Source organism: Cololabis saira, chromosome 13 (genome assembly GCF_033807715.1).
Source record: "Cololabis saira isolate AMF1-May2022 chromosome 13, fColSai1.1, whole genome shotgun sequence".
Classification (NCBI taxonomy): Eukaryota; Metazoa; Chordata; class Actinopteri; order Beloniformes; family Belonidae; genus Cololabis; species Cololabis saira.
The window spans coordinates 15439625-15453960 of NC_084599.1; the positions used below are offsets into that span (position 1 = coordinate 15439625).

The 14336-nt window shown below is 43.2% G+C and overlaps 2 protein-coding genes across 4 annotated transcripts in view; both read right to left on the bottom strand.

The window, feature by feature from the left end:
* LOC133458241 (cadherin-24) overlaps positions 1–9024 on the bottom strand; it is a 23988-nt gene extending 14964 nt beyond the window's left edge. For 2 of the 3 annotated variants that reach the window (XM_061737927.1, XM_061737924.1), the window contains exons 1-2: positions 8857–9024; positions 4857–5699 (exon numbers count right to left, since the gene is read on the bottom strand). In XM_061737927.1, the coding sequence (XP_061593911.1) occupies positions 4857–5528 (672 nt within the window). In that variant the 5' untranslated portion in view covers positions 5529–5699; positions 8857–9024. Of the gene's footprint in view, positions 1–4856; positions 5700–8830 lie in introns of all 3 variants that reach the window. The other variant, XM_061737925.1, reaches the window with a different exon arrangement.
* Positions 9025–12922: 3898 nt separating this feature from the next.
* Positions 12923–13885, bottom strand: LOC133458763 (proteasome subunit beta type-11-like). Its single transcript, XM_061738966.1, has one exon. It carries the CDS (start codon positions 13883–13885, stop codon positions 12923–12925), a length of 963 nt encoding a protein of 320 aa, XP_061594950.1.
* Positions 13886–14336: the final 451 nt, after the last annotated feature.

Below are 14336 nucleotides of genomic sequence, written 5' to 3' on the forward strand. Positions count from 1 at the left end.
TCAGTGCAGACACTGGCCCTGCAAATGTCATGGATGTATATTCACAGATGCATCCTGCTAACGCAGGCCGCATCCATCTGTAAATCTTTCCGTCTCTTCTACCCATCTGCCCCTTCCTTCCCCTTCTTGTACATCCATCTGCCTGACTTTGCTTCCACCTTTTAAACCACCTCTTTCCTCCTCTCTTGTCTCTCTCGTCTTTTCATTGAGTTACCTTGGATACACAGATTGCCCATCTGGTTACATTTCTCAACCCCCCCCTCTCCTCCCCCTCCCGATCTTCCATTGCTCCCTGGTGCAGAGTCTGGGTTTGGTGTTTAATGGCAGAAAGGATATTAGTGCACACAAAATAGGTAAAAGGCCAAATACACAGAAATAGAGAGTGAAAGGGATTACTCAGGCTTCACCACCCTGAGCTTTCTGACCAGGAACTCTCACATGTTCCGATCCTTCAGGCAAATCTGCACATGTTCATAATCCACGAGCCTCACTCACAACCTCTGCTGTGGACCTCAGACACCCCGAACACAAGCCTTCACTTGAAAATGCAGCTGCACCGTTGTTTTCAAAGCTGAAGGACTGTTTCAAATGTTGTTGTTTTTTTATCATCTCAAGGCGGATTCATTTTCTGGCACGAAAATTGTTTTTGCAAAAAAGCACTGTACTAATATGATCGCCCGCACTGACGAGAGCGCGATTAGCCGCACCACGAGTGTGCCAACCACAGATGTCTTCTTAAAATAACGACGCATTCGGCCCTACGTCAAAGATTTTGGCAACATGCTGTATGTTTACGGTGGCGTAACTCTGCACAGCAAGCATGCTGGGGCCGTGGCGTTTACAGTATGTTCTGGAGCTTCTAGGTTCTGCAGTTTAATAAACTTGTGATCCCACAAACTGCTGGATAAAGATCTTTTTTTTTCATCCTACACTCTCCCTCCTTTCATCCTTGAAACTACCACCGATCTTGATCCCTCCTTCCCCGCAAGAAACAGCTTTGTTGGAGCCTGTGCCTTCATCAACCCCCCACCACTCCTCACCCCCATCAATTTCTATCGAGACCTTCTCTCCTCCCTGTCTAATTGCTGGAGTCGTCCCGCTGTGCTCCAGGCACCATGGGAAAAACATTCACGGTGGGGAAGAAGTTTATCCAGCCCATACAAAACAAAGTGAGTAAGAGAAGAAAGTGTCTCTTCCAATCTGTTTGTCTCTTTCACTCCTTCTCTGCAATCTCAATTTCCCCCCACCTCTCACTCATGCAGTTCACCCACCTCCGAGTTTACATCTGCCTCACACTGCTTTCTGTGGCTGTGAAGCTCATGTTTCCTCTGATTTGAACTGCTGATAGCTCCCCTCAGATGCTGCCGGGTTTTTACACCTTACACCTCAACAACGTGAGCTTGCTCTGAGATGAAACGTCGCGCAACACCACACAGCGGTACTTAACTATGCGAATATCAACACTGAAGATGTGCTCGCAAAAAGAACGAGCAGCCTCGTGTGACCACTGATTGCTTCAACGCCCCTCCCTGACTGTATCAATAACAACTAGAGAGGGAGATTAAACATTTATGAGGTGTATACTGCACCGGTAAGAATCCAATCTAGACTGTCACTATAAAGTATACTGCTATCTACAAAGTGGCTGGCAGCGTTCCCTGGTAGCGCTACGGCTGCTATAATCCTACTCTTAGTACGCTGTATCTGCCAGCAGCTACATTAGTGGGGAGAGCCGAACGGGAAACGGCACAAGTCTAACCCCCTGAGACTGAACGTTCAGGTGTGCCGTGGGCTCAATCATCTCAGTTACTTATCACGTCGCAGCACCGACGCCAGACGAAGGCTGTTGTTGTGGCAGCTGGGAAAAACTCAAGCACACAACAAGTGGGGCCACTGCTGCACAAAACACTGAAATTATAGTCACGCTGCTTCCCTGAAAAAGTGATAGCACATTTTAAACAAAAGAAATAAATAGTTTGGGCATCTTGTTCTCGTTTCATAATAGCACATATCTGCATTTCTGTCCTGGAAGAAAACACAGTCCAGGTGGCAAATTGGTGAAATGAGATGGAATAAAATGGTATTTGAATTTCGGTCTTAGTCACAACTCCACTCACTGGGAAATGTCACAAGAGGAAATGTCTCTGTGGCTGCTTTGCCACCACATGCACTGCTGGGGCTGTACTTGTTAAAGTGTGGTGAACGAGTGCGATAGGTGAGCCTGCACATGACACCGTAACATAGAAGTGAAACACGAGCTGTAGTCATAGACCTCATATTAGTGGATGGATTTAGCCCGTGTAACTTCATGCATGCGTATCGGTACCTGTGAATTCCAGTCAGCCGATGTCAACTTAGTGCTTTTGGAGCCAGATGTGCCCATGTTTGGTCATAAGGGAGGACCCAAACAGTGATACTTACAATTAAACTAATTAATTATGCGATTCATTTAGAAACATACACCAGGGAATTGATCAGGAGGAATAAATCTTGCTAATGGTTGAGAGAAAAAATGTTTTGGAGCAAACACCTAGTTTCTCTATGTGATACTCTGTCAGATACTTCTGCTTCAGCTGCACCTCTCACATCATATGACTGCGTTCATACTTTATGTGTTGTCTATTCTACATCTGAAATAAGGCTGCAAACTGATTTCTTAAGGGGCTATTAGTTGATTAAATTGATATTAAACACAAACACACATCGGTATCAACTGGTTAAAATAACTTAATATCATACCTGACGTATGATTTTGTGAAACAATGTGCAACATCCCATTTTAACTCCATGCAATGACTCACTTAGTTGAACACTGAGCTGATTCTATACAAGATATTAGAGGTCATTCACAAAGCAAAGACGTTGTTCAAATTTTGGGATTTGGGACTATTTCTATTCATTATAATTGCACAAATACTAGCAGTTGCCTTATTATGATAAACAACTGCTGTTTCAAACACACAGTTTGGTGCAGTTGCAGAAGAAGATGAGAAGGTCTGATTAAAAGACCAAACAAACCTAAGCTGGTGGATTACCACGGATCGAAATACAGCATTTGTGTTTGACGTATAAACTCAGGGATGTGTCCTAATTACTCCACACAAAACTGAGAGAGTCCAGTAAAAAAAAAGTCTTCAAGTGTGTGAATTCAAGAAATGTAATAGTGACATTGCTTTAATGTCAGGAGAAACCATTAAACCAGGGGAAAACAGGATAAGTCCATCAAGAGGGTCTATTTTCAGTCTTTACAGTCAGTGGCACAAAAGAACATCTCAACATGACAGCAGTAATAGTCTCCTGAATCACATCCGCAGCAGTGAAACCATGCCAACTGAGCAGTGCTAACGCGGTGTAAACAGCGGCCCTGCATGTGACGCTGCTCGTGACATGTTCCGGTGTAAAATACTGCCCTGTACTCATTCATTTCCCAAACCCGCTCCAGTCCTGTTCAGGGCAGGAGCCTATTCCAGCTGTCACCGAGTGAGAGGTAGGGTACGCCCTGGGCAGGGCGCCTGTGCAGCACAGATACCGCCCTTTATTTTGTCAAAATATAAACGACTGAGAGAATAACAATAAAAAGCTAGTAGATAATAAATCAAAGTTGCTTTTTTATATGTTAATTAAACTGCCTTTTTGTTCAATGTTGTGTACTTTTTTTTAATCAAAGAGAGTCAGAGTTCAAAAGTTACTGAATCAAGTACATCCAATCATGACTAAATCTAAGTGCAATATTAAAATAGCATTATGTGATAGATTATTTGTTTTACAGTGTTTGTCTCTAAAGTGTAGTCAGAACAATATTTCTTCATTAGATTGTTTTATCTTGGCTTGTAGCTGCTCGGAGCCGCCGTGCCGCACTGATGATGGATGATGGTTGGCATTCATCAACATGTACTTTATTTTCTCTGCAGCCTCCAAACACCGCTTTCCTGCAACTTGTGCGTATCTGGATGCTCTGACAGCGACTATTATAACTCACTGCCTGTAGCATTTACTTTACTTTGGATGTGATAACACGCAGGTGCTCTTCACATGCACACCTGAGGGAGATGCACTTTGCACAAAACCTCATTTCTGGTTGCAAGATGTTTTTTTTCTTCTCCAAAAATGTAACAAATTAGTCTTTTCAAAACCAATGGAAATGAAATGGGCCATTACAAGAAGTGCTTTGGACATGTCCTCAGTGTCCCTCGAGTACATTTGCAGCTCACACATTGTTTCTGTGTGTCAGGAAAACCCGAGAAAAAAGGGTGTGAAGGAACTTGAGAAAATGCAAAGTGGGGAAGCAGAGAGAGAAATACGGGAATAAAACTAAGTGAGCACTTCCAGCACACGGATAATGACAAAAATGTAAATCTATGTATTGAGCACAGAATAAGACTGAGTGTTCGCTCTAATTAAACTATCATTTGCATGTTTTAGTTCGTCTGCAAAAATTTGCTGTTTATATACATATGTCTTTTTGCTCTTGGGAATGAGGTAAAACCTAAATTCATACAAGCAGGTGTAGGCAGCATGATGGCTTGGTGGTGTAACAGCAAGAAGGTTCCTAGTTTGAATCCTGTGTGAAGTTGGCATGGATTTTCTCTAGGACCTCTGGCTTCCTCTCACAGTTCAAAAACATGTGTGCCGGGGTCATGAGTGATAATGGCGTGTGTGGCTGCTTGTCTATCCGTGGAGCTGTGATTGACTGGTGCTGTGTCCAGGGCGTATATACCCCTGCCTATCGCTGACGAGAGCTGGGACAGCTCCACACGACCTCTGTGACCCTTGATAGGAGTGAGCAGGTACAGAGCACGGGTGGATGGATGGACAGATGGAGGTGATGCACTTGTATGCTTCTGATTATAGCTTACCCGTCCTATGAGCACAGGCTCAGGCCCTCTGTACTCCTCGATCACAAAGAACTGGTTCCAGAGCCAGCTCCGGCGGCGGCGAGGGTGACGCTCCACTCGCAGCAGGTGTGGCTCTGACCGACTGCGTTCAGACTCCGTGACCCAGTTGGAGCCATCCCCAGTACTCTCAGGATGAATGTCGCCAACAGCTTTGTCCGTGTAGATCTCCGGCTGGACAGCGTCTGCCTCTTTTGACCTTGGCACTAGCCTGTGACCATTAATTACACCTTCCACCTCTCCTTTCTCCAAACTGCTGCTTTCCTTGTTGTAAGTCAGTTCAGGGCTGTTTTTAGGAATTAAGGATGTAGCAGATGGATCAGGATGCCTAAATGTGGCAGTTTGTGTCGTTGGATTATTCTGAAAGCCAAAGTCGTCAGGTTTTCTGTCATTTTCCTGAAAATCCACATCTGGCACAGGTTTTATGTCACCCTTTGCATCCTCAACGTGGGTTTCTAGTCCACTGATCCCCACAAACAAGATGTCCACGGACTCTAGATGAGGTAAGGCTTGTTGCGGTTTGCTTGATATTACTTGCAAGTCCTCATCTTCTTCCGAAAGGCCAGCGGCCTCTGAAATGCCACTTCTTTCCCCTTGACAGAACAAAAGAAAGAGAAGCACAACATGTGCGGCCATTGCTAATGTTCATTGACCAGTTCCTCTCCGCGAGTGACTGCAGAATAGCTGATCAAGGTTTATTACAGCTGCTCCTCCCCGCTGTTTTTCCTCTTTTCTCCTCAGAACACGTCTTCATCTTGCTTACTTTTTCTCATATCCCCTTGCAGGGCGCATGCCACACAGGATCACCTAAGAGAAGGCATAATTAGTGTGATCTCGGCTGCATTCATTAATATGGATAACAAGTGCTTCAAGATATAGAAGTGTAAAGATGCAAAGAAACTCGGGTCTCATCATCTAACAGAGAAGAAGATAATCTAAGAGAAATTTCTACATGAATGTGTGTCTGCTGTTTGTCGAACAGCTTTGTTTGCTCATCTGAGTGCTCTGCCAGCTGCTGTAAAAATAGCTGCGAGATCTACACAGAAAGCAGAACGGCACAATAAGAAAGTACCTAAAACAGAAGAGTTTCTGTAGCCGAGCGTTAGCTGCATTCTTCTCATTGCTGTTGTGAATATCGTTTGAGATCACATCCTCTGAGAGATGAACGTGATCTTTTAAATTTTCAATTAATTTAGACCTTGAGGGGCCTGGAGATGAGGTGGAGCTCAGGTGCTTTACTGCTCATTGTCACACAGAATTGCCTGGACAGCAGATGATTGATGCCATCCCTAAAGATGTTCTCCCCATGCCTCAATGCCCAGTAGTGAAAGAAATTCCCCTCGAGAGATTAATTAGGCTCATAAATAATATAATCAATGACTTGTCCTCATTTCCCAAAAGTTTAATGATCTCCATTTCATCAGTATTAGAATCAGATCTCGGACCACTCATCTATGAAACTTGATGCAGTGGAAAGTGTAGGCAAGTCAACGCCACTGAAATTGTGCGATTGCGGGTTTTTTTTTTCTAACTGCGTCCCGTATGCATCCATCACTCGGCCTCACTATTCTCTGCCATGAATGAACCATTTCTGACATCTGCTTTCACCTTTATGCATACATGGAGACATCCATTATCATCTGCACGGAGCGGCAGCACATGAGTCATGCACTCACAGGGACGCGGTTTGGAGATGCATTAAGTGAAGTTTGCTTGAATGCATTTTTCTTTTGAACATATCTAAGTGTTAAAATTCTAAACAAGTATTCATAAAAATCCCAGAATCCTCTGCTTTTTCCTACAGATTATCAATAATTTGGCTAAAGGACATATGATATGGAGTGGTGCATACCAACAAGCTTAAATCCTCTCGCCTGCTCTGACTTAATAAAAAGTCCAGATGGTCATGTGCTTTGATTCATTTAGAGAGATACAGTGAGCCGACGGAAATGCAGCAGCCTTTGAAGGGGCCTTAACATTTTTTGATTCAAACTGATACTGTCCACATGAAAAGGACATGAGAATGGAACCAAGTTCATTTTATCTCCAGATTTGATGAACACGACGCTTTAAAACATGTAGGCTTGAGAACAGAGATCCTTACCATGTCATCTTAAGTAACATGAAGTAATTATAACCTTTTCTGCATTGCATTTTACAAAATCACAAACTTTGACTTTTTTTTTTGTTTAATTATATTCACCAAGTCATCCACATGTAATGCTTCGTGTTCCCCTTCTGCATCTTTTTACAGGCATCTTAAACCTATGAAATACAAGTGGCTTTTCTAAAATACTTTTCTCTTCCCCGGCAATTGTGCATTAGCATAGAGTGAGATTGGGGCTTACATTTCTCTCTGCCAGCTTTACTCCAAAGCCCACGTTGCTCGCGCTACATGTCATTCACTGTTGTTTGAAGTCTTTAGAGAGCAAGTGTGTATGAGATGTGTTTATGTGTGTGTGTGTGTGTGTGTGTGTGTGTGTGTGTGTGTGTGTGTGCGTGCGTGCGTGCGTGTGTGTGTGTTGGTGTGTGTGTGTGTAACGTAAGGCTGGGATGGAGGATGAAAGTGTGAGGACGATTTGCTGTTGCTGGCTCAGAATGGAGTGATGAGTGGTGACATAGCTCCAAATTGCAAATCGCTGTTTCAGTCTCACTTCACTCTGCCCTGAGTCGCTTCACTGCAACAAGGCTTTTTCATTTTTATTAAAAATAGCCTGTGCATGTCAGGCTTTTTACACGGGGAAGAAATGGTAGATGGAGGCATAGAGGGAGCACGGGGGCAGGGATGGGGGTGGGGTGGAGAGAGGGGGGTGGGGGGGGGGCAGTTAGTGTGGCTAGCTTTAACCGCCAGGACGTGGAGAGATTCTGCTCCATTTGCACATATCTGGCTTTCCCTGCCTCTGCCATTCCTCTTAATGCCTACAGACCTCTCATCCATTCCCCCCGTCCTTTCTCCTTCAGACGAGAGAGAAAAAAAAAATCTCTCAAGTCCGACCAAATCCCACTGGTGAAGGAGAGGCCCGCAGCACTCAGCACATCAGTCACTTCATTATTGTAAAGCTCTGACACTCAGACAGCTTAAGTGATACCATTGTGCTGAGCAAGTGTTCAGTCATTTACTTTATTTGTCCAATGAAAATGCCTCATAATGTTTTCTGTGATGGTACACTGCAAAACACAGGAGGACGTGATGGTACACTGCAGCCTGGCTTTGGTCTGAGTTCCACATAAACACATCTGGACTTATTATTATGAGCTTGCATCTACTAAACAGCCTGGAGCCTGACCTTGTCTAGTTATAGCAAACCAGAAAAAAAGAAAGAAAAGAAAAAAAATGACCTATTTGATTCATGTTAATGTGATTAAACACACTTGGACTAACTAATATAATGAACCTAACCTCCCCAAAATACTGCTGTGGGCTACTCTCACTCTCACCGCAGCGACCTCGTCACTGGGGGAGCAGCGCGCGCGCGGCAGGTGAGTGCGCGTGCCCGCACACACACACACACACACACACACACACACACACACACACATGGGAAGGGAAAGGGGAAAAAGAAGAGAAAAGGATGGGGAAGCTCGGAATTATCCGTGCCATCTGTCAGAGGTTGGCGCGCAACTCCTTCAACCAAAAATAACAGTTTTCTTCGCTCAGCCGACTCATTTCACTCAAACAGCTCGCGCGCATTTGTGGACGCAAGCAGGCGAGATGATTTATTATTTATGACAATTAGTGAGCAGCGTGAATAAATAAAAAAAAACAAAAGAAAAGAACAAATAAAAAGCTGTCAGAAGCAGTTGGGGGGACCGCGTCGCCGGCGCCTCGGAGCCCCCTGAAATCAAACCCCCCCCCCAAAAAAAGAGAGAAGTGGAGGCTGGAAACTTGTTTGCGTAAAGTAATACATACATGGCAAGGATTTAAAGAAGTCACTTACACATTGAGGTAAAATCCGACACTTACCCGCGTGTTTGCTGCGCCGGGAGTTCAGCGGTTTAACGGAGCTGATGAATCCAGCGCGTTTCACGCGAGCTCAACGTCAGGTCTGTCCGCGGAGCCCGGTCTCTCCTCCTCTCTGCCTCCTCTATCCCTCTGTCTATCCCTCCGTCTATCCCTCTCTCCCTCCGAGTATGTGGATCTATCTCTCCCCTCCCTCCAATAGTTTCTACTCCCCACCAAAAACCAGCATTTACCCTAAAAGCCTACTTTGGTTTGGCGCATGGCGCACTGGTGACCACTGAGTGATTCACCGCCTCAGTCCACAGATACTAATGGACTGGCAAGGCAAGGCAAGTTTATTTATGTAGCACAATTCAACACAAGGTAATTCAAAGTGCTTCACATCGACATTAAAAACAGCAAGACACAAATAAACAGTAAATAACAAATAAAATGAGATAAAATTATGAGAAAAGAAGGTAAAATAATAAAAAGCACACGTTTCTGAAAACTAAGGGCAGCAGAGTACAGCAGGTACACATCTCATTCACAGTTTAATTCACAGAGTATTTGATGCTTAAATACCAAATAAATGAAATAAAATGATAAGAAAAGAGGTTAAATAATAAAAAGCATAAATTGTTAAAAATAAGGGCAGTAGAGTACAGCAGGTAAGTATTTAATTTAGGAGTACGCTTGAGTAAACAGTAATGTTTTTAACCCTGATTTAAAGGAGCTGACAGTTGGAGCAGATCAGGTCTACAGGAAGTTTGTTCCACCGGTGAGGAGCAGAATAACTGAACACTGCATGGTTGCTTGGTTCTGGTTCTTGGGAACCACAACAAACCAGATCCAGATGAACCTCAGGGGTCTGGGAGCTTCATAGGAACTAACAGATCAACCATGGATTTATAGGTTCAAGACCATTCAGGTCTTTGTGGACCAGCAGTAAGATTTTAAACTCTATCCTTTGACTCACTGGAAGCCAGTTAGTGATTTCATGACAGTGTAATATGGTCCAGTTTCCTGGTGTTTGTAAGGACTCTGTTCAGCGTTCTGGATCAGCTGCAGCTGCCTGATAGATTTCTTGTTAAGGCCTGTAAAGATGTCATTGCAATAATCCAACCTACTGAAAATGAATGCATGAATAAGTTTTTCCATGTCTTGTTCAATTCAATTAAATTTTATTTGTATAGCGTCTAATACAACAGATGTTGTCTCTATACGCTTTCCAGAAACCCAGAACATGACCCTCGAGCAGTTATTACATAAACAATGGCAGGTAAAAACTCCCAAGTGGGAGAAAAGCCTTAAGCCAAACAGTTGCAAGAAAAACTCCCCTTTAGGAGGAAGAAACCTTGAGCAGGACCAGTCTCATAAGGGGGGACCCTCCTCCTCTTGTTTAGACAGAATCCCCTTAATTCTAGCACTGGAATTATATACTCCAACTACTTGGATATAATGTACCCCCAAAATCACACACACGCATACATACATGTATGAAACCCGGTGCAATTTCTTTTCTTTATATACTTTATATATGCCAGGTCTTGGGAGTGTATATACACTTATCGCAGTTTTTAAATGTCTTTTGCTGAGTCAGTAAGTCTCTGAAGCTCCTCTGAAGCTCTGCAGTATCAGATTGAACATATCCACTTTGCAACAATATCATTTTCAGTAACTGCAATTTCCCTGTTTTGACACCCACATGCTGCTCAGGAAAGCTTGCTCTCCGTGGTACTATAAAATATGACATTTCAACCAATAGCGTCATAAACCTCCCTAAAAACACGTCTGTGTGTTTTATTGTTGGCTAATTAAAGCCCCTGTCCTTGGTCCTGAAGGGGCGGACATACTCAGTACTGACCTTTGCTTGTGGATTGCTTTTTTTGTGAACACTGTGTAGTTTTTTGTTGTTTTTTTTATACATATTATATTATTATTATATATCATATTATCCAATCCAGGTCCTCAGTGACCTGCATGTTTTGCATGTTTTTCTCCAATACACCTGATTGAAATGAATAGATCACTAACAGCTTTTCATTAAGCTCTGAACAAGTCAATGGAGGCTGGAGTCTTGGAGCAGGGAAACATGTAGAACAAGCCATCAGTCTGGACTTTTCTCTGGCCAGTGCAGATTATTAAAAAAGTGCCATTAATCGGCCAACAGGTTAATGAGTCCACCTCTAATATTGCCATTGCCTTTTCCATTTATATGTCAATAAGGAGGAGATGATATGGATATTCTCTTAAAGTCTGATAACATAACTTGACTCACAGTATTTTACATTTTGTTTTGGTGTCACTTATCGAGCACCTGCTTATTATATTCTATTATATTCTTTGTTTTTAGTATATTCTGTACAGTATTGGTGTAAAACCAGAAAGTGATTTAAACTTATTGAATATCTTTGTGGACAGACGTTTCTTTAATTTGAACTAAAGCTTAAAAAATAATAAGAGTGATTATGTAAACCTGCATATAGCTACTTTCTTGATTATTTTCTTCTGTATTCCTTCTTTTCTTTTTAGGTCAAATAGAAAGGAAAGCTATATCCTCTGATTAAAAATAGTGAGACAGCTGCAGAGCCAGACTGTAAAAAGTCGTCTTGATCATTCTTGACTTCAGTGTGATGACTAACAAACAGGACAGCCTTTAAGGAGGTTGGGACGATACTGGGACGACCCTCAGGTCACAGATCCCTTGTGCACGCAGTAGTTTGTTGTGGTTTATTAAGGCCAACAAGCAACCTCAAAAAACAAATCCAGAGTAATTTGTTCTGCACTGAGACGGAGATGCGTGTGAGGAGCGGAAACTGCCAAAACTGAGAAAAAACTCTTTGAAGAGGCCAAGCAAACACTGAACTGCTGTTCGTTCAAACTTGAACTCAGAGCTCTTTTTCACGCCCAGAACTTTGATTTAGGAATCTGTTATCTCCCTCTATACGAGTCTGTCCCTGAAAGCTTTCAGATGTGGACCACCAAATTTGTTCCCACTTGTTATTTCTATTTTTTTTATTTTTCCTCCAGTTGCTCAATAACTCTGCCATTAATGATCTTCCAAAGATGGGAATTATGGATGAGGCTGGGGAGTGAGGGAGGCTTCCCCCTTTTCCCCTCATAGCTGCAGTCAATCATACAGTGGAACAAGTGCGCATCTCCTCTCATGTTGCAGTCACGAATCACTGCGAGCAATTTATTTTACACAGTTAATAACACAGACATGCTGGCTGCACACATATGGATAGGATAGCCATTACGAAACTCCATCGTACATAATATATTACAATACTTATGAATTAGTTCATCATATCTTCATGTAAAAACACATCTTAAAGCATCACTCAAACATTTTGACAAATTGTGTAATCCATATTAAATAAAACTACTCCCACATGGTAATAGTGTTGTCTGGAAACCCATAGCACTTTATTTTCACAAAAAAGGTAGCTTAACATTATAAAGGAGCAGCTATTTCTACCATTAACCCCGTCTCCGCTGAGTTTTAACCGAATTAAGCTCTGTATACTTAATTAATGACCCCATTGCTCAAACAAAATGAACAGTCACATGTAATTTATTTGATACTTTATTGAAGAGTTGAAGAAAATCCAAAGTACTTTGACTGCAGACACAAGTTGGTGTTCGATTCCTGGTCACCTCTTGCTACAACTAAATATGTTTCTGTCTATGATAATATAGTATATTGTGACCCTGAGCCTGCAGTTATTACAGTTATTCGAGTCCTCTTTCTTTTCTTCTTTCTGTTTTTAAACCACATGCAGGACTATGGTGTAATTATCTAAAATTTGAAATGATGCAGTTATTCAATATATTTTAACCTCTACATGAAAATGCCAGCCAGAAGCACTCTTAGATTACATTTCTATCATCAGTGCAAACAAAACATCAGCTGCTTACGAAAAGGAATGATATTCATGCACAAATCATTTGGGAAATAGCCCGGAGGATGCAACTGCCTGTTTTGTTCATTAATTTAGTATCTCCTCTTGAGATGCCATCGAGTCTTTCCAAAATACCCAGTGCTGATGTTTGCTTTTCTTTCCTCGTGAGATTTTTGTTTGCTTCATGTGTTTACTCTGACAACGTCACATCGTGTCTTGCCTTCATGCGTTCGCTTTTCCTTTTCTCTATAAAATTCCTCTTTCAAGTCTTCCCTGGTCCTTCGAGTCCATCCCTTTGAGGTGACATGATAGATGTCTACACAGTTTCCTGAGTATGCATCCCTGTATGTGGCTCGGTAGACGGCTTCTCTAGCTATCGCTGTGGCCTCACCCACTGTCAATCCCCACTGAACCCCTTGGTCCAAAATGGAGTAAGCATAAGGGGATCCTGAACCGACAGAGAACAGTCTTCCCTGGAAGCGAGAACCGTCACTGCATACATAAAACAGACTGGGCCCTGAGAAACTCTTCCTGACAGAGCGCTTCAAAGTGAATAAAGAGCTCAAAGTCTTTGTCTTCGACAGAGAGACCTTTTCACTGGAGGCATCTCCGGTCATTTCCAGGTCAGTCTTTTGGCTCTTTGTTGTTTCTTTGCTATCGCTTTGATCAGTCTCTGTACCTCCATGACACCCATCTTCCAATTCTCCGCCATCCCACCCACACAGTGTGGCAGCCACACACAGCTCCGTTCCTTTAAAAGGGTGAAGCATGTGTGAGAGCAATTTGGCCGCTCCACCTGTGGACAAACGCCGGCCGTGGCGGAGCTGGTAAAGTCGCAGTTCTCGAGCCAGAATCCGTTTCCACAGGGCACAGTCGGCCGACGTTCCCGATGTGGTGCCCACCAGATGACTGTGGATGGGCAGGATCTTCTGAGCGGCGGGGCACGCCACCAGACCGGAGCAACTGGACCGAGTGTCTGCTGCGGCCAGCACACCGCCCTGGAAGACGAAAGCCAAGGTGGTGGTCCCATGAGACATGGGGAAGGGCAGAGGCACGCTCTGAGTGGAAGCAAAAGGAAGGCTTGTGGGCAGAGACGAGGACGTCAGCAGAGAGTCTGGAGATGACCAGGCACTGGAACTCTGCATGGAGGGGATTTGCCCAAACTGAATCGGACCTTCCTCCAAATACTCTGACACTGGTATATAGAAATCCAACAGACTTGCACTATTGCTGATGGGAAAATCACTTAAATAGCTGCAGTTTGCCCTTTTTCCAAATAAGAATGACGACTGTTCTGTGGCTTTACCTTCTTGAAAGATGTCCTGCAAATTGCACAGATCCTGCAAAGCCATTGTATGTGATGTTCTTATTAAATATCCCCAAAAGAAAAAGATTACAATCACACTATTTCCCGAAAACGGTTTCTCCAATCAAGTCCAAATCCACAGTCCGGACAGTTGACAGTCGTCACATTGAGATTTTCTTGCCATGTGGACCTGTGGCTTATGCCCCGTTTCAGCAGAAGTATATATAGACAAACAGGCCGCTCTCATATTTCTTTGTGGTCACCTAAAACAACCTCTCAGCAATATTACC